The sequence below is a fragment of the Cheilinus undulatus genome, linkage group 4 (genome assembly GCF_018320785.1).
Source record: "Cheilinus undulatus linkage group 4, ASM1832078v1, whole genome shotgun sequence".
Lineage (NCBI taxonomy): Eukaryota > Metazoa > Chordata > Actinopteri > Labriformes > Labridae > Cheilinus > Cheilinus undulatus.
The window spans coordinates 52,165,398-52,190,858 of NC_054868.1; the positions used below are offsets into that span (position 1 = coordinate 52,165,398).

A 25,461-nucleotide genomic window follows, 5' to 3' on the forward strand; every position below is an offset into this window, starting at 1 on the left:
TATTAGTAGATATTTATAAAAATAGATTAAAAAAAATGGGTTAAGACTGGCAGTTGGCGGCTTAAAGAGTGGGAAAAATTGGAGATTAGTGTCAAAATGGGTTGTAAAGTGGCACAAAAGGGCAGAAAGAGTGGTGAAAAGAGGTTAAAATGTGGCAAAACTATAAAAAAATTGGTTAAAATGGCAGAAATGGTGCAAAAAGACATGAAAAGGGGTTAAAAATAGTTGAAAAGTGTTATTAGTGGATTAAAGGGTGGCACACGGGATAAAACATGCAGGAAAAGTGGTTCAAAAGGGCTTAAAGAATGCAAAAATTGGGTTACATGGGGCAAAAAGTATCACAACTGGATTAAAAGTAGCAAAAATATCCTGGAAAAGTAGTGAAAAGGGGTTAAGGAGCAGCAAAGCAGGTGGAAAGTGGCAAAAACTGATTTTAAAAGTGAGAAAAAATGATCAAATATGGGTTAAGAAAGGCAAAAAATGTTGCAGAAAGTGCAGAATGAAGTAGTGTCAAAAATGAGTTAATATTGGTGCTTAATCACAACTGGGGAGGGCACCTTCTCTGGGGTTTTCAGGGGCCCAGCCACTTCTGTGGTCAGGTATTGTAGATAATAGGAATAGATCTCACTGTTAAAGACTAACTCCGTAACCATTTTTTTGTAAGAGGTAATCTAGTAAAATACTTCCCCCAACATATACTGATTTAAAATGTACTCAAAAATTACAAATAAGCAGAAAGGCTGCTCAGTTACGGGGATTTTAGTAAATATAATAAGTCACTCTTCATCCTTTCACACAATATTTTTGCATTTAAAAATGATATGGAGCACAAGTTTTGCTTTTATGGTCAGTTAAAAATAAGTATAAAAATCAAATTAACAAAAAGCTGTGAAAGTCTAATTTTTTAGATTCTTTCAAAGTCCTAAAATTACATCGGAAACGGTGGATCAGTCCATCTAAACATGTTGCTGTTTGCTCGTCTCTAGCAGGGCATGCCTTCACTTCTCACTGAAAGTGTGGTGGCGTAGCTTTGATTCATTCTGCTGCAGACAGCCAGGTTGCAGACGTTTGTGTGATATATTGCATGGAGTCAACCTGGATAGACTGACAGGCACCTTACAGCAGAAACAGAAGGCTGAAAAGTTGTTTCCATGCAAGAAACCCTGCTGCTGAGCTGAGCCGGGGCACGGCCTAGCTAACAGGTCATCACCCTGGACAGAGGTCGGCCTCAAGAAGCTTGGAGCAGCAGAGGAGTTAATCTGGACTTCCTAGAAAAGGAGGTTAGAAATAACAGACCTGTGTGCTCCTTCAGGTGATGTTATGAAGACATGACTATGCCTGGTTTTATCTTAAAGGAGGAATGTTTGCAGCTTGTGTTCAACCAATTAAATAAACACAAATCATCCAAACTTGCAGAGTTTTACAAAGAAGTCCCTTTGTTTTGCTTTCTCTGCATCTATAGACCACTTTATACTTTTTCCTCATCTTTCCTCAGTCTCCTCTAATTCCCGCCTCCTTTCTGTCCTCAGTTTACTGCCAGAACTTCGCGCCGAGCTTCAAGGAGAGCGAGATGAACGCCATCGCTGCCGACATGTGCACCAATGCCCGCCGCGTCGTCCGCAAGAGCTGGATCCCCAAGCTCAAACTGCTGATGGCCGACAGCGACGCCTACTCCGCCTTCCTTGCCGACAGCGTGAAGATGGAGGCGGACGGGCTGGGGGCGGAGCAAGGCTTCGACCCAGCCTCCCTGGAAGCTGTGGCGGTAGCAGCAGCCGCCAATAATAGCGAAGCTGGAGGCGGAGCCACGCAGGCAGACGCTCTCCAGGGAGCGGGAGGAGACGGCAGCACTTTGTTTTGAGTGAGTGAACGGACAGATAGACTGATGGACAGGTTGTTGGCGTCCCTCTGGGGGCGATGAGTGGAGAGCGGTGGTCGTTATGACAGTTGTCGCTCGTCCCCTGACGCCGCCGTGTGTTCGGGGATCTGTTTCTTCTTCTACACCTCTTTTTGTTCGTCTGTTCTGCTTTCCTTCCAACATTTCTGTCTCTCTCCGCCACCCAGAATGCCTCACTTCTGGCCGTTTCTCCTTCCTTCTTCTGGCAGAGAGACACAGAAAAACAAAGAGAGAGGCTGCAGAGGAAGAAGGTCGACATCAGCCCCCCCCTCGACCTTTCTCATTCCTCTGCAGCCTTTCCAGACCTGATTGTTTCAGCCTTTATTTTTTTATGTTTTTAAGAGCGTGTACGGTCACTAAGGCCCTTTTCTGACCATAATCAATCACAGACATTCCCTGGGGAGGGGTTGGGAGGGTGAATCTGTTCGGAGAAAGTGATATTTCCTTCCCCAATCTCCGGTAACACTGTTGTTTTTGATATTGAATGTATGCGAGGTGAAGCATCTGGACCGCAGCGTCAGAGAGAGAGAGCTTGTACAGAAGCCCCTTTTTTTGTTTGTTTGTTTCACTGTGTTTTAGAGCGTGGGGTTGTTGAGGTGAGGGGTTGAACTGAATATTAATATGTATATCGGCATGGTTTATGATCTCCCCGACCTCTGCTCTTTAACCTTGTGCCGGGCATGCTGGGAAACGGACCTACCAGCTCTGAAAGAAAAGCTGATGGGGTTTTTTTGACTGACAGATGAGAAAAACAAAGATTTGCTTTACTAAAAACTTTCTCATGTCCTTTAAGCCCAGTTTGGACCAAAGATTCGCGAGGTCCACTTGTGATGGAGCGCTCTGCAATGTTCTGAAAGCTGACCGGTTCACGCCGCTGCAACTAGACAAGACGATGCATTGTTTTTATCGCAACACTCTCTAAGTCGCCCAGCTTAAAGTGATTTATTTCTGACTTTACTGCAGATAAATCTATCTCTCCTAGAGGGACAGTGCTGCACATTCAGAGTCTTTTTGTCATTATGACATCATTTATGTCCTAAACAGTGCAAGACAGAGATTCATCACACAATCCTGTTGTTTTCAACATCCTAATAAAAGTTCCAAATTTTTAGATGAAATGTCAAAACTAAACAAGAGTACCTTGATGCAGACAAGATGGCCGACATACATCCAATCCATACTGGAAGTCCCAACTGTAGGTCCGTATGTCTAAGGTTAGGCTTAGGCATTAAAACCTGAGTGGTTAGGTTCAGGGTAAGGCAGTGGGGAGGGTGATATATTTGAGATCCAGCACCAGGGGTTAGGCTTAGGCATGAAAAAGACTGACAAACACCGGCAGCTGAGTCCAACGCGAAGAAGAAACTTCCGCTTGAGACTTCCGTCATGGATTGGATGTATAGCGATGTCCATGTCGGCCATGTTGACTGCAGTTGGGTCCCTCTCAAATTAAATGAAAAAATCTGAATTATGCAATAGTAAGTAGGACTTAACAATTTTGGAAAATAATCTAATTGGAATTTGAAATGCGAATATTTCTTAACTTTCTTTTATTCCTAAACAAGGGCTGAACAATTCTGTAAAAATGTTGAATTCTGATCATTTTGAGTCATATTGCAAATTGGATATGATTTGTTGCATTGAAGTGTTTTTCTCATTCTCAAATTTAGAAAGAAAAAAAGTACAAAAATTAAGAAGGTAGGATTTTTTTGTAGACTATTCTAAAAAAATGGCACTTGAATTATTGCATGACATGTCATGCATAATGTCACTGCTGCAAAAAATAGTTCAAAACTGGTATTTTAACACAAATTTCAGACCAAAAAGTATTGCACCTTCTGCGATTTGAAAATTGCAGCTGGCCATATTTTGATTTCCCACCAAAAACGTTGCTTTTTTGGCAGCCTTAACATGCCTATAAAGTCCCAAGTTTTGCACACTCATAAGCCCTGGTGAAACATTTTTTATTGTGGTGGTTTCAACCATGTATGGCAGAAAATGGCCCCACAAGGGCTAAAAATGACATTTTTTAAGGGCCCCTCCACACAGTTTGAGCTACATGCATAAAAAAACAGCACACATATACATCATATCCAGACAAACAAAAAACTCATTTACATTTTATTTAAAAAATGTACAGGAAGTGAGATAATAAATTCAAATTGTCACATTTTTGGGTGTTTTGGGGCCAAATTGCCAGTTGACTATTTTTTATAATTACCCAATTTTCATGTGTTTTTTAAAGTGGTGGAAATGGTCTTCCATATGACTAAATATCTACTTAGAATAATTCATTTTCTATGGAAAATTTTGCACCTTTAGCGTTGAATTTCTAATGCATTAGCTCATATAGCGCTATGCATCCTGCTTATGTGTGCAGCTGAGGTTGGAGACAGGAGAGTGTTTCCTAGAGAAAAGCGTAGATGTAGTCTTTTTCAAAATTCACGACATGATTATGAATAGTCTACTTTTAACTAACAAATTCTACCGTTTTAGCCTTTTAAAATGAGATTTCCTTTTCTGATTTCCTTTTTTTTTTAATGTGGCATTGAATGCGAGCTAAATCGGTCTGATTCGAGCATCGTCTGCGATGCTCTATCTGGTTGCGCATCTTACGTCTGAACTGGGCTTAAAAATGCTCAAAAAGACCATCTTTTTTACATTTTTGTGTTTGAATTCTTACTTTTTCATGTGTGTGATTTCTGCCAAGGCTCCTGATGGAGAGGAAACATGTTAGCGATGATTGTCAAAGAGTTCGGGCGTGATAAATGCACTGTTATTCCTGCGGTATGAGTACAATCGTTTTTATCAGAAAGAGAGGAAGGTGTTTTTTATTTAAAGAAAAATGCACAAAAAAGAGAAAACAGTAGTCGAGACCCCTTTTTTTTACCCCCGTTTATCACCGTTTTCAGAAGAATTTGAAGGAGAATAATGCGAGTTTCTGCCTGCGAGCTTAAAGGCGTGTGGTGTGTTTGCATGTGGAGATGCAGCAGTCTTCTTTTGTTTTCCAGCTCATGTTTAAATTGTTTCCCCTAAGAATACTAGCAGCAATGCCAGTTAACGGCACAAGTTTCCTCGGGCTCTGCCGCTTGGCTGCGTGCTCGCCTGGCATGGACAAAGGTGCTAATTCAGGCATTGCCACACTGCAAAGGGAGAGCAGCTCTGTGTGTATATGAGTAGGTGTGTGTTTGAATGGTGTGTGTGCCGCAGCAGAGAGAGAGCGGAGAGGCCAGACTGTTTTCACACACGCTCAGTGGATTCATTCACCCATCACTGCGGTGAGCACACATACACGCTAATACGCATTTGGGCGCTGTCAGCCGCATCAGCTACAGTACACCAGAGCAACGTGGGAATTAAAGGGGAATCGCACCACAGCAGAGCACAGACACCACTGTTTGTCGCATGTAAACACTCGTCTTTAACGCAGTTTGTGCCTGAAAAAGTTGGACTGCACTGGCTGAAAGTTTTCTTTGTTGGTTTGACAGTAAAGTTCTGCTTTTATTTAAGGTTAAAGCTGGAAAACAGCAGAATGTTGGCATAGAAACAACGCTGAGTGTCAGATTCCTGCCCTCTCATTCTTGTCTTATGTGCCTGAATATTAGCCTTTAATCAGAAGAAGGAGGAACAGAGAGGTAGATGTTCCCTCTTCAGTGGGTTTGACCTCCAAATTTCACAGTACATCCAAACATTCTGATCATTAAACCCCAAAGAGGGCGAGCTTCTCTTGTTCCGCTCAGACTTGAATATTCAAGCTCGAGGTGAACTTTGGGTCCTCAAAAGATTCATGCCTCGTCCTCCTCCTCTTCAGACAAGATTAGAATTTCATTGTCAGGCATAAAATCAATCCCAGAGACCAAAACACTGCTCTGAAAATATAACAGACCACTGTTAAAATGATTGTTCTGCTTACAGGTTGTTCAACATTTCTTCAAACTCTCAGATATAATATTCTCATTTACCATGAAATCCAGATTAAAAGCTGCATCGATATATAAAGTGGTTTGTTTTTGACACTCCCATAGATAAACAAAAGGTTTAAACGGCCTTCCTGCATGACAGTGTCACTATAAAAATGTTTATTTCTTGAGTTGTTACACTAGTAAAAAGAAAAAATTAAACCTGGATTAAAAATTCAGATTGTGGTAGCTTTGTTTTGCAGAATCTATTCTGACACAAATTACAAAGAAGAGAGAAGAGAGAGAAAAGGAAACCTATTTAAAACCTACAAAAACATAGTTAACACTCCAAAAATTATTTAAAAAACAACTATAAAAAAAATAAAAGTGCTCAAGGCTCCACCATTTAGGTGGAGTGTGAAATACTGACAAATAAAATGATTCTCAAATAAATAATCTCCTGAATGGAGCAGCTTTAGAATGCACTGGTTTACAAGATACACATCTCTGTGCTTCATTTTTTAAAAAAATTTCAACAAGAAAACATGAACCCACATAAAGGACTCCTGTCCTAGCAGAGGCATCAGCTGTAGACCTGGACGTTTTACCCTTTAGACCAGCGTTACTCAACCCCGCTCAACCAAAGAGCCAAACTGCCGAAAGAAACCTTTGCAAAAGACACAAACGAAATGGAGAAAAGTGACAACAAAGGTTAAAGTGGCAATAAAAATAAGCTATTGGTGGCAAAAATGGGTGAAAAGGAGCAAAATAGGCACAAACTGACATAATCTTTGTTAAAAAGGGGCAAAAAAGGGCGAGAAGTGACAAAAATTGTCAAAAAGAATCAATTATGTTGCAAAAAATGAGTTAAAAGTGACAAAAATATGCAAAAAGCAGCAAAAAGGTGGCAATAAAAAATGCATTTAATGGAATAAAGGGGGAAAATAGTAAAAGCAGGATGAAAGTGGCTAAAATGGGTAAAACAAGATAAAATGGCAAATAGAAATGGCATAAATTTATTAAAAATTGGCAAAAAAATAGCAAATAACGGGTAATGAAAATATACAAACAAATATAAAGGTTGACAATTAAAGTCTGCTGTTTCAGTGTGGGAAACAACCTTTTTTCTTTTTTTCAAAATAAGTCAGCCTTAGTTTAATCTATGTATTACTGTAGTGGTTAAAATATAGAATAATTTATAATAAAAAAAAATGTAAATAATAATTGCATGTCAAATTGCGATCAAAATATTGGAATAAATAATTGCAACTAGATTATTTTGCCAAATTGTTCATCCCTGATTTGCATAAGTGTCAGGTCCAAACAGAGCATGTCTCAGCGTTCATACTGGTATATTGGTGGCACTGGTATGCAGGATGCAGCCTACTTTACATTAAAATTAGGTAGTTAAAGTGCGTCTTAAACTCAGTTCAGACTGGAGATTGCTTGTAAGTCTAGTTGAAAATCCCAGTTGCTTGCAACAAGCTGCTCTACAACATCCTTATGATGTTTATAGCCAATAAAAAAACTGATTTCTATTTCCCATTTATCTAGTTGCAATGCCCAAATACCAGCTATTAGCACCATTAGAAGGCCTGATTCAAGCTGTGATGGCTCAGGCTGCACAGCGGCAGCAACTGTCCACAACAACTGCCGGTTTAGTTGCAACTCCTTGACCTGAACTGGATCTTATAAACCAGAATCTTAAGGACTTGCTATTATGTAAGGCGTATTTACCACGGCTGCTTTGATGACTTACCTGCAGCAGCAAGGAAGACATCGCTCTATCTTTGCTATCAGTCAAAGATGCTGCATTTCAGCTGCAAACACCAGGTTATTAACCACAGGTGATCTGTTTGCGGGGTAATTAACCAATAGTGATTGGTCCTCAATTAATTATGGCATCTCTAGTTGATGCCACTCCAGTAGAAATCACATATAAACACCTGTTTAAAAATGCAAGCCCTAAGCACCAGTAACGAGTAATTTCCTGTTTTTTCATTTACCAGAAAATTGCATACAACCTCCTGCATATACCCATAAACACTGACTAAATTTGATCATATCTGTGCAACTCAAACAGTGTACTCTATTTTACTCTCAGCAGATTTTTTTGGTGAACATATAAGAGAAAATCTGGAGTTTTTTACAGCTCAGTACTGTAGATTTTGAGATTTTATTGTTATGATATAACACATCGATGTGTTTCAATATTAATAATCTTATTATTTTTTTAACACGTATTTATACTGGTTTCAATCATATTTGGTCTGTTTTTTTGGTGTTTTTACTGTTTAAAATCACAGAAAACTTTCAGCACCTTATCTCCAGTGTGGGATCAGAGCTTGTCAGAAGCGTCTGTAATGGAGCGTGCGTCACTGTTTATACCTGATGGATGTTTTGACTCACACACACCCACAAACACACACACACTGTCAAGGTGAAGGGCCTGCTGTTAAAGCGCCTCTTAAATGAAACACAGGAACGTCGCTGCACAAAAATCTAATCTTTGAAACGAACCCGTAGAAAAACCAAAAAAAACGTCTGAGGCAAGGGACTTTAACTGAAGCAGTTTTGTAAAACAGTGGTATTATAAAAATGTCTGATTTTTACAGCCTGGCTTTTGAGGAAAGATGTTTACGTTTTTTATATATCTACATGTATATCACGATTTTTATTCTGAGGCTTTGAGTCAAAGAGACGAGCGCCTGAAGGTCCTAGACTGAGGAAAGAGGGTCATTTAGGGGTGTTTGTTTGGAGGCCCTCTTTGCCTCGCTTTCTTTCCTGGAGCACATGGTACGACCTGTTGAGACTGAGGCCTGATTTATATATTTCTGGGTCAAATCTACATCATAGCTACATCATGCACTGCTAACTGCTATCGATACTGGCCCTGAAACACCTACATCAGTCAACCCTACTATTTTGTCCTCTATAGGGGTCAGCAGCTGGGTGATACTCAGCGTAGCGTCTTTCTTGCCTCACGGTGATGGAAAATGACAACTCTGCTTCTCCTTAAAATGTCTCATTTTACTATGAAAGAGCTCGCAGACAACTCATTAGACAAATCCAGAGTAATCTGCATCTTCTGATCTCAATCGTGACACTTTCTAGTGTTGCCTTAGGCTATTTTCATTTATTTTTCAATCAGTAGCAAGTTCTTTTTGCTGTGGTCAAGCTAAGTTAGTAGTCTAACTACTACTGATCCTCAAGAATTTCCTAATTTTCCTTTAAAATAAATGCAGGTTTTTATCCAAACAGGAAGTACAGTACTGTTGTATTTTGGTGGTACAAATTACAGGTTAAAAAAAACCCACAATAATAGTTTGTAGCTCCAAGCTAAATCGTTATTCTTAAACCAAGAAATCAACTAAATGTCCTCTCACAAAATGTAAATACCGTCCCATTAGCAAGGCTCGCTGGATTCAACTGAGTCATTTTGTACATGCACTCCTCCACTGATAAAATTTTGCTCCTTTAAATGTCTCATTTTACTTTGAAAGAACTCACAGACAGCTCATTGGTAAAGTCCAGAGTAATCTGCACCTTCTGACATCAATTATTACAGTTTTTGGTTTTGTCCTAAGCTATTTTAATTTACTTTTCAATCAGTAGCAAGTTCTTTTTGCTCCTTATTTTCTTTCACCAGGTTTTTATCCAAACAGGAAGTAGAGTACTCTTCGCTTCAGATGGAAAAATTCAGAAGGGAAAACAAAGGCAATTTTTTGGGAAAGTTTCTCGACTAACTTGACTAGTTCCTTAAAGAAAGCAACTAAACTTGAACTCCTGAGAGGGAAAATGCTGTCACTTTAATCAGGATCATTGGACATAATAGTCATTTTGTACATGCCCTCCTGCATAGAGAAAATGTTGCCTTTTTTGTCTTGAGATTTAAATTTGCAACCCCATTGCAAATTGAAAAGTTCTTAATGACTCAAAACAGTTTTAAATGCAAAATGGTGTAATTAAAGGATATGATTAATCACAAGTAATCAGAGAAATTCTGAGATTAATCTTGATTAAAGTTTTAATCTTTTGACAGCCCTTAAATTTGATGCATTTTTCTGTTGCCTGCAGCTATGTAGCTCACAAAAGTGGACACACAAGATGCTTGTAGACACTGTTCAGAGGCTGGCTAAAAAGCTTTCTGTCTGTGAAGTTTGGACTGGTAGTGACTTCATCAGGTGTTGCACGTCTGTACGAGGCTTCTTCATGGAGTCTGGGCTGTCTGAACTTAAGGGCGTTTGCTACGGCGTAGATTTGACCCAGAAGTATGAATCAGGTCGCAACCGAGTTCAGTAGGTGAGGACAGAAGCAAGAAGAAGACAGAAAGAAAAATAAAGAGAAATTTAAAAAAGCAAAAAGGATTGTGGGAGTGTAAGGTGGGAGGAGGAGGGGGGAGACAGTTTGCACATTTCTGTTTTTGTTTAAACTCTTTTTATTCCAATGCTTTGTTTAAAAAACCGCCGCCTTAAACGAGTCAAAAAAAGCTGGGATGGATAGAGAGGGAAGAAGAGGACAGTGTGAACCTCCCCAGAGAGGAGGGATGAATGAGGAGGGGAGGGGGTGAGGAGAGAGAGAGGTGGGGGGGTGGCTGGGACGCTTGGATGATTTGGTGTGAATGCATGCATGCATACTGGTGTGTGTTTTTGTGTGTCTTTTTTGTTGCAGGGTGGGTTTTTGGAGAGCTGTTTGTGGAGGCTTTGTGTGTGGGGGATCAGAGAGCGTGGGTGTGTTTTTAATGTGTGTGTGAATATTAATGTATGTATGCAGCTTCCTTCCCTCCATCTCCATTTATGGCATGTTAATGTCTGCCTCCACACAGCTTCAGACACTCGTACAGTGTCTGTGTCTGTGTGGATTGCGCATGTCTGTGCCCGGCTGGCTTTGCTGCTGCCGCTGCTGCTGCTGCTGCGTCGTCTCGATCTATGTGCTGCATACGTGTTTGTCTGGCTCCACGCGGAGACTGCGCATGTCTGTCACTGTGTGTGTGGGTGGTTTGGGTGCTCAGCTCTGCAAGGTCTGTGTATGTATGTGTGAGTGTTTGAGTGGGTGGTATGTGCGCAGAGGTTGAGATGAGTGGCTGTTTGTTTTTGTCTGCCTCCTCTGCCTCTCACACAGACACATCTGCGGAGTCACATATCTATATCCACAGCTCCAAGTCTATACATCTGTACGGCATCGGAGCTGCAAGCACGGCCGCCATGATGCTCAGCTGTTTTCTGGACAAAGAGTTTGGTTTTAAAAGTCATTTGAATGTAAAGTCAAGGAGTCTTTGCAAACTTTGACTTTCTCTTTACCTCCTTGAATATCCCGACTTTACACTCTTGCACGGGACAGCAGACTTTGAATTTTCCCCAGCTTTAGGGATGTCCTGACTATGTTTGTTTTGCTGCTGGTACCAGCTAATAGATCCCCCTTTTGAATGAAATAACAAAAGATGATGATCTAATGGAGGGTTATTGCACACATAAATGTAAAGAAAGCATCACTACAGAGCTTAACAGTTTGAATACAATGGTCCAAACTTTTTTTTAAGTCTCTGTCATCAACTCCTCCACAGACTAATGCATGCTGCTCTAAGATAAACTAGCAAAGAGTAACATCTGACCCCATGGAAAGACCTGTCCACAAGTCTGCCGTACCTTGCACCTTATTGACACGCCTCTTTTTCCTCAGAGGTTGTAAAGCCGTTGTTCTTGCTGTCAAAGCTGGCTCAGACTACACAAATTTAGCCATCGTCCAACCTTGGGCCTGAGTGTGAGTGTTGGGAACCAGAAACGCCCTCGTAGTGTGGCATAATCAATGATGCATCCGAGGCTGTCATGTCAGAATTTTCTTGTGTCATCGTCTAGCTTTTATCTTGCCTCTGTGCGCCTAGCGATGACAGCCCACAATGGTTGGTCAGGGTTACACTTGTGTGGCCAGGCTTTCTGCTAAGACAGATAAAAAAATTGTTATGTCTTAGTTAACTGTAACCCAACTTACTGTGCTGGTAAAGCCAGAGCTGGGGCTGAAGAGGGTCTACCTCTGTGTACCATTTATATCCTTACTTTTTATTATTTCTTACCAAGTATACTCAGTAAGATATCGGGAAAATTCAAGTACATACTGTATGGAGCAATTATTGTTGCAGAACTATTTGCAGAATGCATACAGAGATCTGTAAACCAATCTACAAATGTACAGATAGATTTACAAATGCGTGCACTGATTTACAAATGTGTTCACAGTTCTGCAAATGTGTGCACGATCTACAGATGCATGCAAAGATTTGCAAATCTGTAAAAAGATTTGCTAATTTGTACACTGATCCATAAATTCATGCACAAATCTGCAAATGCGGTGACCAACCTGTAATTGTGGACTTCAGAAAACTCACTCTTTTTGCTTTAAGTTGTCAAAAAACTCACAAGCCATCAGTTAAGACTGAAATCTTCCTCTCAGTTGGCTGTTATACACGTGACTTTTGAAACACTTCTGCTGTGCAGTATCTGCAAATGTGCACTCAGATCTGTAAGTGTCAGCACTGGGTTTTGTTACCCTCAGCGCAGGCTCACAGGCAAGGCTGCCTTCCTCATCACATAGGCATAACATGGAAAGCAGTAGTTTAGACCTAAATAAAGCTCTTTATAACATCAACATGCAAGAAGTAAGACTGTTGTGTAAGACTGTTATTGTTCATATTGCACGCATTTGCAGATCTGTGCACACATTACATGTGTTAATTGATGTGAATCAATTAACAATCAAGCCTTTTCAACTGAGTTAAAAGTGCAAATAGTGTAATAAGAAAAAGGCAGTAAATCCCAAGACATTAACTCTATATTTTGTAATTTGGGGGATTTTACCGTGGCTGATTTGAGTGGAGGAGGATGACTGACCTGCAGCAGCAGCAGATGAGTTGACACGTTTTTCACAGAGCTTTTCTCAACTGGAGACACCAATCAGTTTTGGTGATGCATGACTAAAAGCATCAATTTTGGTCTACATTTTAATATATTACAAATGAAAGTCAGCTGATAATGATTGGTTACCGATCAGTTGGGGCATCTCTACCCTCCATGTTTCAGAAAATCTCCTTCTCTTCCCTCTTTGTCTTCGTCTGTTTTTATAATTTCTTTGTTTACGTCTCTCTGCCTTGGCTCCTTTTTTGTATACATTACTATCGCTATCCCCCGCCTCACCCTGTCTCTCTCTCTCTCTCTCTCAATCACACACACACAGGAAGGAGCTAAACACTGTCGGTCCCTCGCCGCTTCATTACGTAAACCACCTTTTTTTTTTCACCCACCGCTGCTTCATTTGTGTCGACTCCATTTTCTTCATAGGATGCAAATCCCTGCCAAACTCTCACCCGTATATCTGCATCCCTCTGTGTGTGTGTCTGTGTTTAGTGTCTGCAACAACAGATGGAGCTGCCAAATATGTTGCTGCTGGTCTGTGTGAGAGATATTTGAATGCAAATATGCAAATAAGTGGGTGTAGGTATGTCTGACCAGGCACACCAGAGCTTTTTGTGCATGTTTGTGTGTTTGCTGCCCAGCCCCCTCTCCTGGGACAATGTGTTGTGATTTTTGTGTGTACTGCACCTTTAAATAATCAGATCAGACTATCGATGAAAAAAGGTCTGTCTGTCCCTATATTCCCCCAAAACCGCTGCAAAGATGAATCAGAGCATCCACACCGCCAATCATGAGGCATAAATGGCCAGACTGTTTGAACCGAGAGTCCAAGTGGGGTTAAAAAAATAATTACAATCATCCCAGACTTGAGCAGTGAGGAGGGGATGAGGAGGGAGGGGTGTCGTTCTTCCTGAGGAGGAGATGTTTGTTAAGAATCTCCCAGGACAGATGAGGCATTGCGGCAGTCTGCCGTCACATGAGCGAAGCCACAATCCAGACAAAGAGACGAGAGTGAGAGGAGAGGAGAAAGGGAGAGGGGAGGAGGTGGTGAGGGAGGAGGTGAGGGTCTCTTTATGCCCCCGTGCCAACAAGACAAATACCTGGGCATTTGTTTGTTGATGCAGGGTGGTGTTTTAGCAGAAGGGTGGGGTCGTGGGAGAAACTGTACATTTGTCCAAAAATTGACTCCAGAGAGAAAAGTGCCCTCCAAGCAGGCGATGCCGCTGGATATCGAGATAAAGCTTCCAAAACTTGAGTTAGAATTTGTCTGGAGGATGAGGAGAATGAGCTTTTATCCTTCTATTGAGGGAAGAAAAATTGCACTAAATAACTGTAAAACAGTCAAAAAATGTCTTTAGTGTAAGGTGTAACACATTTGTGCAGAAGAATTCAAGGACCAAGCAAAAGAAAAGGAAATAAAAGGTGGAGAAATCCCTTTTTTTTTTTTCACATATGCTAAAATGTGAAGGGCAAAGTCAAAAGTTGAGAGCAAAGTTAAAGAGAGGCGTAACTTGGAGAGAGGCAATCAAAGAAAAGAAAGGTCTTTTGGTGTCGTTTTTACCTCTTTTTGGTTTAAGTTTGACCAAAATCTAGTTTGGTGTTCAACACTTTGCTGTTTGTTATCACTTCATTATATTTTAACTTGATTAATAGAGCCATCAGCATGTTTGAGGATGAGTTTAACACTTGAAAATGATTGCATACAAATTGGCACTAATCCCATGCTTTTTTGCCATTTTAGGTGCTTTCCCTAGTAAAGCTACTGTACCAGTGCAGTAGCTGGGTGCTACTCACTGTAGCATCCTCCTGCTTTCACAGTGATGGAAAATATTCACACTGCTGCTCTTTTTAATCTCATTTTACTTTGAAAGAACTCTATTTTCATTTACTTTTCAAACAGTAGCAAGCTCTTTTTGCCATGATTGAGCTAAAGCCCAAAACACATTGATCGCCTCCACTAATTTCACACCGCATAGCTGCTCATTCCAGCAGCTGGTGGAATGTTCTCCTGCGAGAGCAGCTGTTTTTGTCTATCTTGGCTGCTGTGGTAGCAGCTCTGTTTGAGAGCACAGAAAAATAAGTTTGGTGCCATCTTTAGTTTCAGATGCAGAATAAGTCGGCGTCCTTGGCGTCAGGCTCCTGGTACAGCAGTGGCTGGTGGAGAGATTGACCTTTGACGCACTCCTACTGTCGTTGTTTGCTAGGGACGGCAAATGACATGACACCATGGTTTGGCCCTGGTGTGTTTTGGGCTTTAGTGTTACTATTCTCGATCTTTCAGAAGTTCCTTAATTTCTTATCCAAACAGTTTTTAAAGTACCCCTATATTTTGGGGGTAAAGATTACAAAACACAAGCAAAAAAATAAGTTTGTTTAGAAATTCTCCTAGCTTACTTGGTAACCTTAGAGAAGAGAAATCAACTAAACATGCAGTCCTAAAATTTGTAAATACCGCCACATTCGCCAGGAACATCAAACTTACGATTAATTTTTTACATGCGCTCCTGCATGTATAAACTTTTGACTTTCTTCTTGACATTTCAGTTTGTAACCAACATGCACATAGAAAAATCAGTCCACCATGAGTTTCCTTATTCTTAAACCTTGGCCCAGTACTTGTCTGCACATCTGGCTGAATGTTTTACCCCGCTGTCCTGTTTGAGCACTGCGATGTGTAAATGTGAAGACGGTTTTTCTGTAAATGTAGATTTTTGGCCCCTTTTGCCAAGCTTGTGTGTGATGGTGAAGGCCAAATAAATCTTTATTAGTATTCAGCAATTAGAGGTCGAGAAACAGCCAAATTTGTAAAAGGAAAAGCTTCTAAAGTGTGGTGCAGAATATCCTCATAGTTAGCTGTACAGTGGTTCCCGTCCCATGCTCAGTGAAATGTGTAATATCAGTCAGACTAAAATTATTATAACAGATTGTTGAATCCCCTGGCTTATGCTTCCAAGTGTAAATATTTTAGAGTTTTATAAGCCGTAAATGTACTTTGTTTTACCAAATATATCAGCAGGCGTTTTGACTGCCAGTGGATTGAGAAAAGCAGTTCAAAGATAAAACGTGATGGTGTTTCTTTTGATTATATGGCATTTTTTTAGTACAAAGGTCTATCAAGAAAGCTTCAAAATGGAGAGATTGTTTTATTAGTGGAAGCTGTTTTTGAAATGTTAGGGTACAGGAGTGTAGTTTTAGTATCTGGTGACATCTTAAGCCAAGGACAGACTGCACAATCTTTCCATCTATCACAGTGGTCGATGTACCAGAATAGGCGAAAACGGCTCCATATGTTCTTGCTGAAACTTTACAAACAAATATGACAGACTAAACATTTCCCATTCATTACGTCAGACGTAGTGACTTTGGATAGAAGAGGGCTGAAGCTAGATGACACCCAAAAAGACCTGAATGCTAATGCTAACAGCAGTTTCTCTCTATTTCTCGCCAACATTTCTTTTTTTTGTTCAATGTAGAAGTCCAGAGCTGGAGTGAAGTTCAAGTTTGAGTCTGCTGCTGCTTTTGACACAAATATCAAGTTTGAAATTTGATGAGTTTGATCTCAAAGTCCCATTTTATCATTCTTCATCTGCTTCACCATTTGGTTTGTTTACATCTGTGACTTTTCATTGCACAGTGGTCTGCACTCCCATTGGTCATGATGGAATAAATCCTGGAAGGCAGAAAGAAAAATCAAAGATGCTAGACCTCTTGTAGAACGTGCCCCAGGCATAGCTTTGATTGTAGCTCTCATTCAAGACACTTGACGGGATAAAACCATCCAGGGCTAGTGGGTCAGGAAACCCAATGACTGTCATGTAGTTTTTAAACTAAGCAGACCTACGTCAGCTTTCTTGTTTCATCCTCATTCTTTGAAATTTAGTGTTTGAAAGACTGAAGTTTTACGTCTGAACTACATTTATAAATTGGTATCAATATCATATATCAATAATATTTCAATACCGTGCATCCCTAGCTATAACTGTGCTTCCAATGTGTAGTCTGACCTTGGCATAGCTCAGAGGAAGGGAACCACTGTACTTCAGGATCAGACCCCAGTTTTTTAAACAGTTCTGTCATTTAAAAAAAAAGTCTCTTTTGTCACTGTAGAGGATTTTAAAAATCTAAGATTGTCAGTGTTTGCAATCATAAAGGTTTAAGGAGGATCCAGGAGACTTCTTATCCGAGTGTTTCGCTGTTTTGGTGGGCTCTGGTTGTGGATTGGGTGCACAGGGGTTTGAACTTGTTTTTTTTAATATATAAATAAGACGTACGTTAAAGCACAGAGAAAGAGGCGTTTTTCTTGATTATCTGTCTGTGCCTGTTTTTATTTCCTCTTCGATTTTGAGGAAAATGTCAGTAGAGGAAAAAAGAGGAGAATGAAGAAGTTTTTGAACACTCCACTGCCCTGCAAAGAGCAAAAAAATCTAAAAAATAAAAGAAAGAGATGAAATCGTCGTGACCTTTACCTTTGTAGGGCAGCTATTGTCTGAGCACACTTTTAATGTCGAGCGGGGCCAGAGCAGACATTTTTTAAAGAGTTCTGTCGCGCTTTTAGAAGAGCTTTGTACACATTTCATTTTTCTTTTTACTTGGGTTTTCTGTTGCCGTTCTGTTTTTGTTTTTCTACATTTGAGCTAGTGTACTGTAGTCCTTGAGAGTTATTTTTGAAGACAGATGCTACTAACAGTTTGAACATTAACACCTGTACGTAGAGTTTGCCAAGTCATGGAAAAGAAAACGATGAAAAGAGAAAGAGGAGACGTGTTTAGCTGTAAAATAGTTTAGAGAAAGAGAACCACATATTTTTGCATTGTTGTATGACTGAGGTGCTTCGGGGTGGGAGGGGATGGGGAGGGATGAGGGTTTTTAATGCTGGACCAGATGTTTGGGTTTTACTGTACTGACGCTGTCATTGAGGCGGAGCGGTGGGGAACAAACAGACGGAGCGACCAAGGCCACGTTTACACGAAAACGATCAGCTGAAGACGGATTTGTTTTTCTTTTTGAGAAAGTTGCACACTGAGACGACTGGACCGTGCACCTAACAAGACAGGTGACGCTGGTTATCAATGCTGAACAGTGTTGGCTGTCCATGTTGGTACTTCCATCGATAATTGCCCACACTGGCAGATAAAAGTGAACATCTGTCCATGTGACCTTTTTTACCGTTGTCGGCAGGATGCATGGCCAGGAAACAGCAGTGGCATGCCCTTTCCAAGGATTGGCAAGTAAAAAAAAAAAAACATACTAAAATGGCTAAAATGTGAATGTTTGTGTGGCTAAAATCAGGTAGGGTTGCTCCAGTTGACCCTTAAATTGAAGAAAACATTCACTGTGTGCCAGAAAGTCCACTGACTTGCGCATTGCTATTGTCTGGTTCTTAATGCTTCCAAAGAACTTTCATTTAAACCACAACAGTGTTGGTGCCATTTCCAAATTGTGCATTTTCAGACACCTTGAATGCTGTAGTCTTTCAAATGAACAACCAAATTATTGCAAAAGTTTTCCATTTTGAGATATATTCAGAACAGCTGCGTCATTGCCGGTTTTCACAATGATGGAGTTGAAGTCATGCAAAAATAGCTAACTCACAAATGTTTGTGTGGAAGAAATTAGGTGAGACTGCTCCAGTTGACCCAAAAATCTGAAGAAAACACAGACTGGGTGCAAGAACTCAAGAGGTTGCTATTGTTTTTGTAGCCAATCAACTTTCGCGTTGCTATTGCCTGGTCCTTTATGTTCATATGCTTCCAAAGAACGTCATGTTACCCATTGAAATGACAAAGGTCTGGCATCTAATACACTTGTGAATTTCAGGAAAATTGGTGTAAATGGAAGCATACTGTGCACATTTGATAAGTCTTTGTTTTCAGAGCTGCATCATTGCCGGTGCTTTCAAAATTTCTAGTTTCTGGCACTCAGAACAGAGTTTTCAAGCAAATGACTATCCAAAACTGCACCATAAAGCTACCGTTTCCAGCTGAATTTATTGTGTAAACGTGGCCTAAACTATGTAGAGTCGAGACAAACAAAACACTGCTGGGCTCACATCATTTAAAGACTACGAGTCTGAATGTCTGTAAAGTCTTCATGGAAAAACTAAACCCATTTTTTCTCCAAACTTCCTGTAAAAATCGACCAAAATTCAACTTTACTTGACCTGGTCCTTGTACCAGCTTTTTACAAAGAATAAGCTACTGCTGCTTGAATGTTTTCATAAAATGCCTCCTGGTGGTTTAAAAAAAACAGCTACTGCAGCTAAGAGAAGGGGGGGGGGGGGGCTCACCTGCTGCAGTACCTGCCACCTCCACCAGGGTGTGAAACCCCAAGAAGCAGAAGCAGAAGCTACGATTGTAAGAAGAGTCTCGACCACTGTATTCATCTGAGCACCTTAACAGCAGAGCAGGGAGGCTTCTGCTGCTCATTTTTTACAAAATACGACAAAAAAACAGCAGAAACATCCGCTAAAAGTGGGCCAAATGCCAAATAAAGTAGTTGGCAGATTGAAAGTTGCTGACATGACTTCCAAAAAATCCAAAAGAGCACCTCGGATGTTTTTAATACTCGACTTCATCCGTCTGGTTTCTCCGCTCCGCCTCCGCTGCCGATCCACAGAGAGGAAGACAAAGAGAGAGTGAATAATCTTTAAAACAAGCACCTTTGGGTGAGCGCTTGACTGTCCAGTAGAGCCGGAGCCCTCTGCACCTTTCTGAGCACGCTCACTCTGTCACCTCCTGTCTTGTGGCGTGGACGCTGGAGTGAACAGCGAGACTTTAGTTGATGTTTTTTTTTTTTTTTTTTATCGGGGGGTGGGATACGAGATGTAATGTGAGGGTTCTTTTTGTAAGTTCCTTATTTTTGTTGTTTTTATCTTTTTGTACTTTTACTCCCTTTTTTATTTTGTATGTTTTATCTTCGCTCTCTTTATGACATTTGGTTGTTTACTGTAAAAAGATGATGATGTGCCCATCGACCTGTCTCCCCCCCAGGTGGGAAGCGGGAGCAAAGACTGTGCATACTCTCCTCTGCATGTGGGTGGGGGAGGATTTAAAGGGGGGGAGAGTTTAGCAGGGGTGAGGAGTACCAGTGAAGGGTGGAGGATGGAGGTGATCCACTAAGGGTTCCTACACAGATATAAAGCTCGTGTGGAGGGATGTCTGATCATTTTTAAGGCCTTTTGATACTAAAATCAAACAGAAAAACACCAAGATGGGAGCAGTGACCCAACAAGAATTCAGTTTTAAAAGCCAAAATGAGCTCAAAATAGTCAGCGTTACATTAAAAAAGTCCTGATTTCTCTTAAGAAACATGTATCAGGAGGTGTGACTTTAAGGCCACATTCACATGAAAATGATCCATGAAAAACTGACATTTTTTGTTGGTGTTTGAAGCAAACTTCTACATTGTTGAAACAACTGCAGACGTGGTCCCCAAAAGCCACGGCTAATGCAAGAACATTTGTGTGGATGCCCGATGAGGTTTAAAAGAAACCCTAAAATTTAAAGAAAATGTTGACTTGGAGCAAGCTGCACAAACACAACTTACCTTTGGCTTTTGTGCTTCCAAAGCCGTTTGTTTTACCTGTGTAAACAGCAAAATTGGCGTTTTCACATCTCCTAAACGAGCGGAAAAAAATTGTAACAAAAGAGGATGATTTTTGCTTGAAGTCATCTGAATGTGGCTTTAAAATGGTTGGCAAAAGCAGAGATTAATGTCTTCTTTCAGTGATCTTTTTCTCTCCAATGCTTCTGGGTTCTGACGTGTGCTGTGGCATTTACCGCTCGAAATATACAAGCAGGTTATCGGTTGTCAATGCCTTTTTATATTTCTGATTCCTGACAAAATGATAAAGGAAAAATTCACCCTCAAACATTCACTCTGGTGTTAGAAATCACATTATTTAGTGTCTTGCTTGAGCTGCCCTTGCATATTTTTATGGAAACTTTGGATCCACATCCTTCAAACACGGAAAAACACTTCCATGGAAATTTAACACTAGAACTGCCATTGGGTAAAATTTACCCAAGGCTGTTCTTTAATTGTATTTACTTAACGTGGATACAATTTTAAAGACCGTCAGTCTTTCACCTTTCCTAAAAGTATGTTTATAGCACCTGGTGTCATAAAAAAATCTTTGGTTAAACCCAAATTTTATTAATGAACATTTATATCCAGAACTACCATGCAGGTTAAATTTATGCAGTCACACTGTTAAAACATTGGATTAAATCTATATAATAATGGTTAAAAATGCTCCTCATATCATTTTTAACCAGATGTAAATATTCACTTTGGTCTCCACCATCCACTGTTCATATATGCACAGAACTCCTTTTCTATTTGAGTTGCCATTTTTTTTATCTTCCTACCAGCTCCAAAACTGTCCTCCAAGTAACGCTGGGGATGACCCAAGAAGTTTAAATAAATTGCACCAGACCTGAAAAATCTTCCTACATGCAACAAAACTGCTCAATTAAGTCAACCAGTAAGATCTCCCCCGCTCCTGTAATAGTGGAAGATTTCAGAGGTAGTCTTCCTGAAATGTTCAGGAATGCATGTGTGAAAAGTTACTGCAACATGAGCTGTTTTCACACAGGCAGAAAACTCCTGGAAGCTCCTCTCATTTTTGCTGAAGTACATGAACGCAGATAGCTAACCCCCTTCACCTGTCCTTGTCGGGACAGGAAAACTTCTTATGTGGGACAAAACCAGGTCTATATTTCTGCATCGAATCGACACCAGCATGAGCTCTACAAACATCGACACAAGTGCTGCACTAAGGGGCAGTTGTTGTGCCAGTTCCTGGTCCTGCTGCCACATTTTCTGCTTGTTTGTGCACAGAAAACCACTGCAGCTGAACCAAGCATTTTGACTGGAGCTGGAGGTGATTAATGCTGAGCAACAGTTGATTTTACTGCAGAAAATAAAAGAGGGGAGACACTGGAGAAGCTACATCGGCTGAGGCAGAGGGCGGAGATTTTTCATTTGTTTTTTACATTAATAAATGCATGTCTTATTTTTTTTTTAATGCTAGCTAGCAGATTTAATAGCTGCATTGCTGTCTGCAGCCATTTATTAGTCTAGATCAGTGTTACTCAGTGTGGCTCTTGAACCTTAATTTGAAATGTTACTCCCCTAGAAAAAGTTGGAAAAGGGAAACTTTGACCTCAGAAATTATCCTAGCAAGTCACATCAATTAGTTTGTTTCCCACACTGTTACAGTAGGCTTTAATTGCCAATCTTTATTTTTTGTCGATATATTTCGATTGCCCTTATTTGCAATTTTTTTGCCGTTTTTTTTCCTTTTTTTGCCACTTTTAATCAATTTTTACTGATTTAAGCCCACGTTTGCCACTAGTATCCAGTTTTTGCCCATTTTCCCCTGGTTTTTGACTCTTTTATCCTGCTTTTTGCTCTTCTTGCCACTTTTTACCCATTTAAGATGCCCTTTGCCATTAAATGCCACTTTTTTCTCAATTTTTTGCCACTCTTTAGTAACTTTTCACTCTTTTCGTCGTTTTCACCACTTTTTCACCATTTTTGCCAAATTTCCCCCTATTTTTCTCACTTTTCACCCTGCCTTTGGCATTTTCTGCCTACTTCTCACCCTTTTTTTTGCTGCTTTTCAACCATTTTGCCCCCTTTAACTTATTGTTATTGCCACTTCAACCTATTTTTGCTACTTTTTATTACTTAGTTGTGTCTCTTGCAAAGGCATTTTTCAACAATTTGACTCTTTGGTTGAGCAGGGTTGAGTAACACTGGTCTGGAGCCTCGGTTCTGGAAAGAAATGTGGCAAAAAAAAGTCAACAATGTGATTTTATTTTGAAGGAGATGCCTCCATCTCTTTGCTCCGTTACAACTTTTGTTCCATCTCAAGCCCAAAGTGCTGCAGTTTTCAGAAAAATCATGTAGTCATGACTTAAATATTGGGTCATGATTTGTAATTAATGAGGCAGTGGTGAGTCCTGATGCTAGCCCTATGCTTTTAGTACACAAAATATGATTTGTAGTCACCTGGTGCTATCCATTGGACCAATCACAAGTTGTTTTGATGCATTTTTAAGAAGGTGCACATCAGCACAGGGTCAATGCTGCCCAGGTCGAATCAATGCAGAAGTATAAATCCGGCTTAAATGTCAATAAGAAACCTAGAAATCTTCAGGAGTGCATGTGTGGAAGCATCAAGAGTCAAAACAGTAAGACTGCATGGTGCTAAACCAAAAAGTGCATTAAAAGAAGCTAAAATGACACACAGAGCAAGAGGCAAAGCTTCAATAGGATTTAATAGAAAGCAAAAGCGGAGAATTGAAGGATGCACAGAGTGAAATCAGAGGGTGAATTTTTCTTGCGTAGGAACCCTGCTGAGAGCCTGGAGGAACGTGAGACGCTGTGTTGTGTTAAAACTGGCTAAACTTGAGAACAGAGGAGCGAGGGAAGAACCAACAAAGATGGTGTTTTACGTCTCCCTCTCCATCCCTTCCTCCTCCTCTTCCTCAGTGCTGCGGCTCGACCTCATCAACCTCAAAACGCCCCGGCCCTTTCCCTCCTCGTCCCCCTCGCCTCCTCTCGTTCCTGCTTTCTGCAGGTCTGTAGTCTTCTATCCAGAAACATTTACTCCGCTTTTTCCTCCAAATCCCCACACACCAGAGACAACTCATACACTCACTGATAGTAAATATACTGTAAATGTATAAATGAATACAAAACGGGCAAACCTCTGAGATGCCGAAGCTCGCACTCGCACGCCTGCACGCTCAGGATGTGTCTCAGGCCGTGTGCGTGCGCGTCTTCGTGTCACTGATGCAGTTTTTAAAAAAAGTACCAGTTTACCTCGGAAGCTCTCAGCCATAGCAGACCTTAATCCCCTCAGATATGTCAGCGCTGCGAGCAGCTTCTGAACTGCTGTGGCTGCCGTTACAAAGCAGGTACATTTTTTGTTTTTCAGGAACAAACCCGGGAGCCTCAGCAGAGCGCTCTCGGACCATTTTTGAATGCATTCAACGCAGGGTTTTTACAGGAAACGGGACTCCATGTCAACACAGTCTTACCTCAGCTTCATGCTACAGAACAGGAAGGGTGCGGGGCTTTCATATATGATCATAGCAACCGTGAATGACTATTTTTTATTCCCTCTCTTCCTTGTCTCTGGTGTCGTCGGGTGAAGAATAACTGCAGAACTCTTTCTTTTACTCGTTTTATTTTCCAGTATAAATATATAAATATATAAACTGTACATTATGACATAGAAGCACTATCGAAGTTTGATTGTTAGATGTGCACTCGCAGCATGAGGTATTATTCTTTATTATTCTTCATAACCCAGAAAAAACAAAACGAGCTTTTTGGAAGTAAACAAAAAAGAAACAAAAACAAACAATGCAGTAGCGTCTACTGATGTCAAAGAAGATACCCGACCTCACCCCGCCACAAACACAAACACAGACCCCAGACCCTGACCCCGGACCCCGCCGTGTTCCCCCCCAGCCCTGCCCGGACCATTCGACCCGCCTCCGCCCCCTGCCCGGCCCTGTGTACATGCCAGTGTTTCCCCCATGTGTTCCAAGTGCCAATAACTTTGTGAATTCCTAACTGTGACCCAGTAATAAAGATAATTGCACATTAACTACTGTAAAGAGAAAAAGAAACCAGACTGATTAAAATGAGGAAAATCTGAATATCTTAATAAAAGTTTTTAACAAACAGGACTGAAATCACTGTGGTGTGGCGTCTTGATTTTTTACCTTTATTCTGTTTGTTTGACTTTAAAGCAACAATAGGAATTTTTTTTTGTTATTAAAGTTGATCTAAAGGCTCAGTGATGCTCTACACTTTAAACAGATATGGACGAGTTCCTGTCTGTACTACAGAGGACGAATAGCGCCGGTGAATTTTCTTATTTTTATTCATTTATGTTCACTGAGAGTTAGCTTTGTTTCACAAACGCTGAGAAAAAGTCAGAAATTTGTCTGAAAAATGTTTCAAACACCTTCTTTTAATTCTGGGAAGTCAGAATTCTATGAAAGTCAGATTTCCAAAATAAAGTCAAAATTTTTAGAACAACAACAACAACAAAAAATCTGTGTTTAAAATTGGAAGAATTGGGAGATCTGGTATTAAAGTCTGGATTTTCAGACTGAAGAATCGGAATTCTAAGATTAAACTTGTAAATCTGACCACCAATTGAAAATTCTGAGATCAAAGTTGGAATTCTGGGAAAAACTCTTTTGGAATTCCAAGACAGAATCAGAATGCTGAGAAAGATGGGACTCCTGAGACTTGGTGGATTGAAGTCAGAATTCTGAGGTTAAAGTTGAAATTTTAGTGGAAAATTGAGAGTTCTGGGGTTGAAGTCAAAAGAAAAGATTAGAGTTAAAAAAAAACAAAAAAAAAAAAAAAAGAATTTTGGAATTAAAGTCTGATTTGTAAGAAAAAAATCTGAATTCTGTTTAAAATTGGAACTCCAAGGAAAATGCCAGAATTCTTGGATTAAAGTCAGAATTCTAAGAAAAAAAATCCATTGTGAAATTAAAGTTGGAATTCTTAAGTAAATTCTTAAAAATAAAAGTCTGAATGGTGGGATGAAGAAGAAATGAAGAGGTGGGAATTCTTGGATTAAATAAATTGGAGTTGAAGTTGGAATTCCAAGATTAAATCTGAGATTAAAATTGGAAGAATTTGAAGAGTAAAGTTGGAATTGTGGGGGAAAAACATTCTGAAATAAAATTAGAATTCTGGGGGGAAAAAGTCGGAGCTCTGAATTTTA

General features: G+C 40.3%; 1 protein-coding gene across 2 annotated transcripts in view; it reads left to right on the forward strand.

The window, feature by feature from the left end:
* nacc1b (nucleus accumbens associated 1, BEN and BTB (POZ) domain containing b) overlaps positions 1-3,177 on the forward strand; it is a 42,455-nt gene extending 39,278 nt beyond the window's left edge. For both annotated transcript variants that reach the window (XM_041785650.1, XM_041785651.1), the window contains exon 8: positions 1,530-3,177. In XM_041785650.1, coding sequence (XP_041641584.1) covers positions 1,530-1,858 — 329 coding nt within the window. In that variant the 3' untranslated portion in view covers positions 1,859-3,177. The remainder of the gene's footprint in view (positions 1-1,529) is intronic.
* Positions 3,178-25,461: the final 22,284 nt, after the last annotated feature.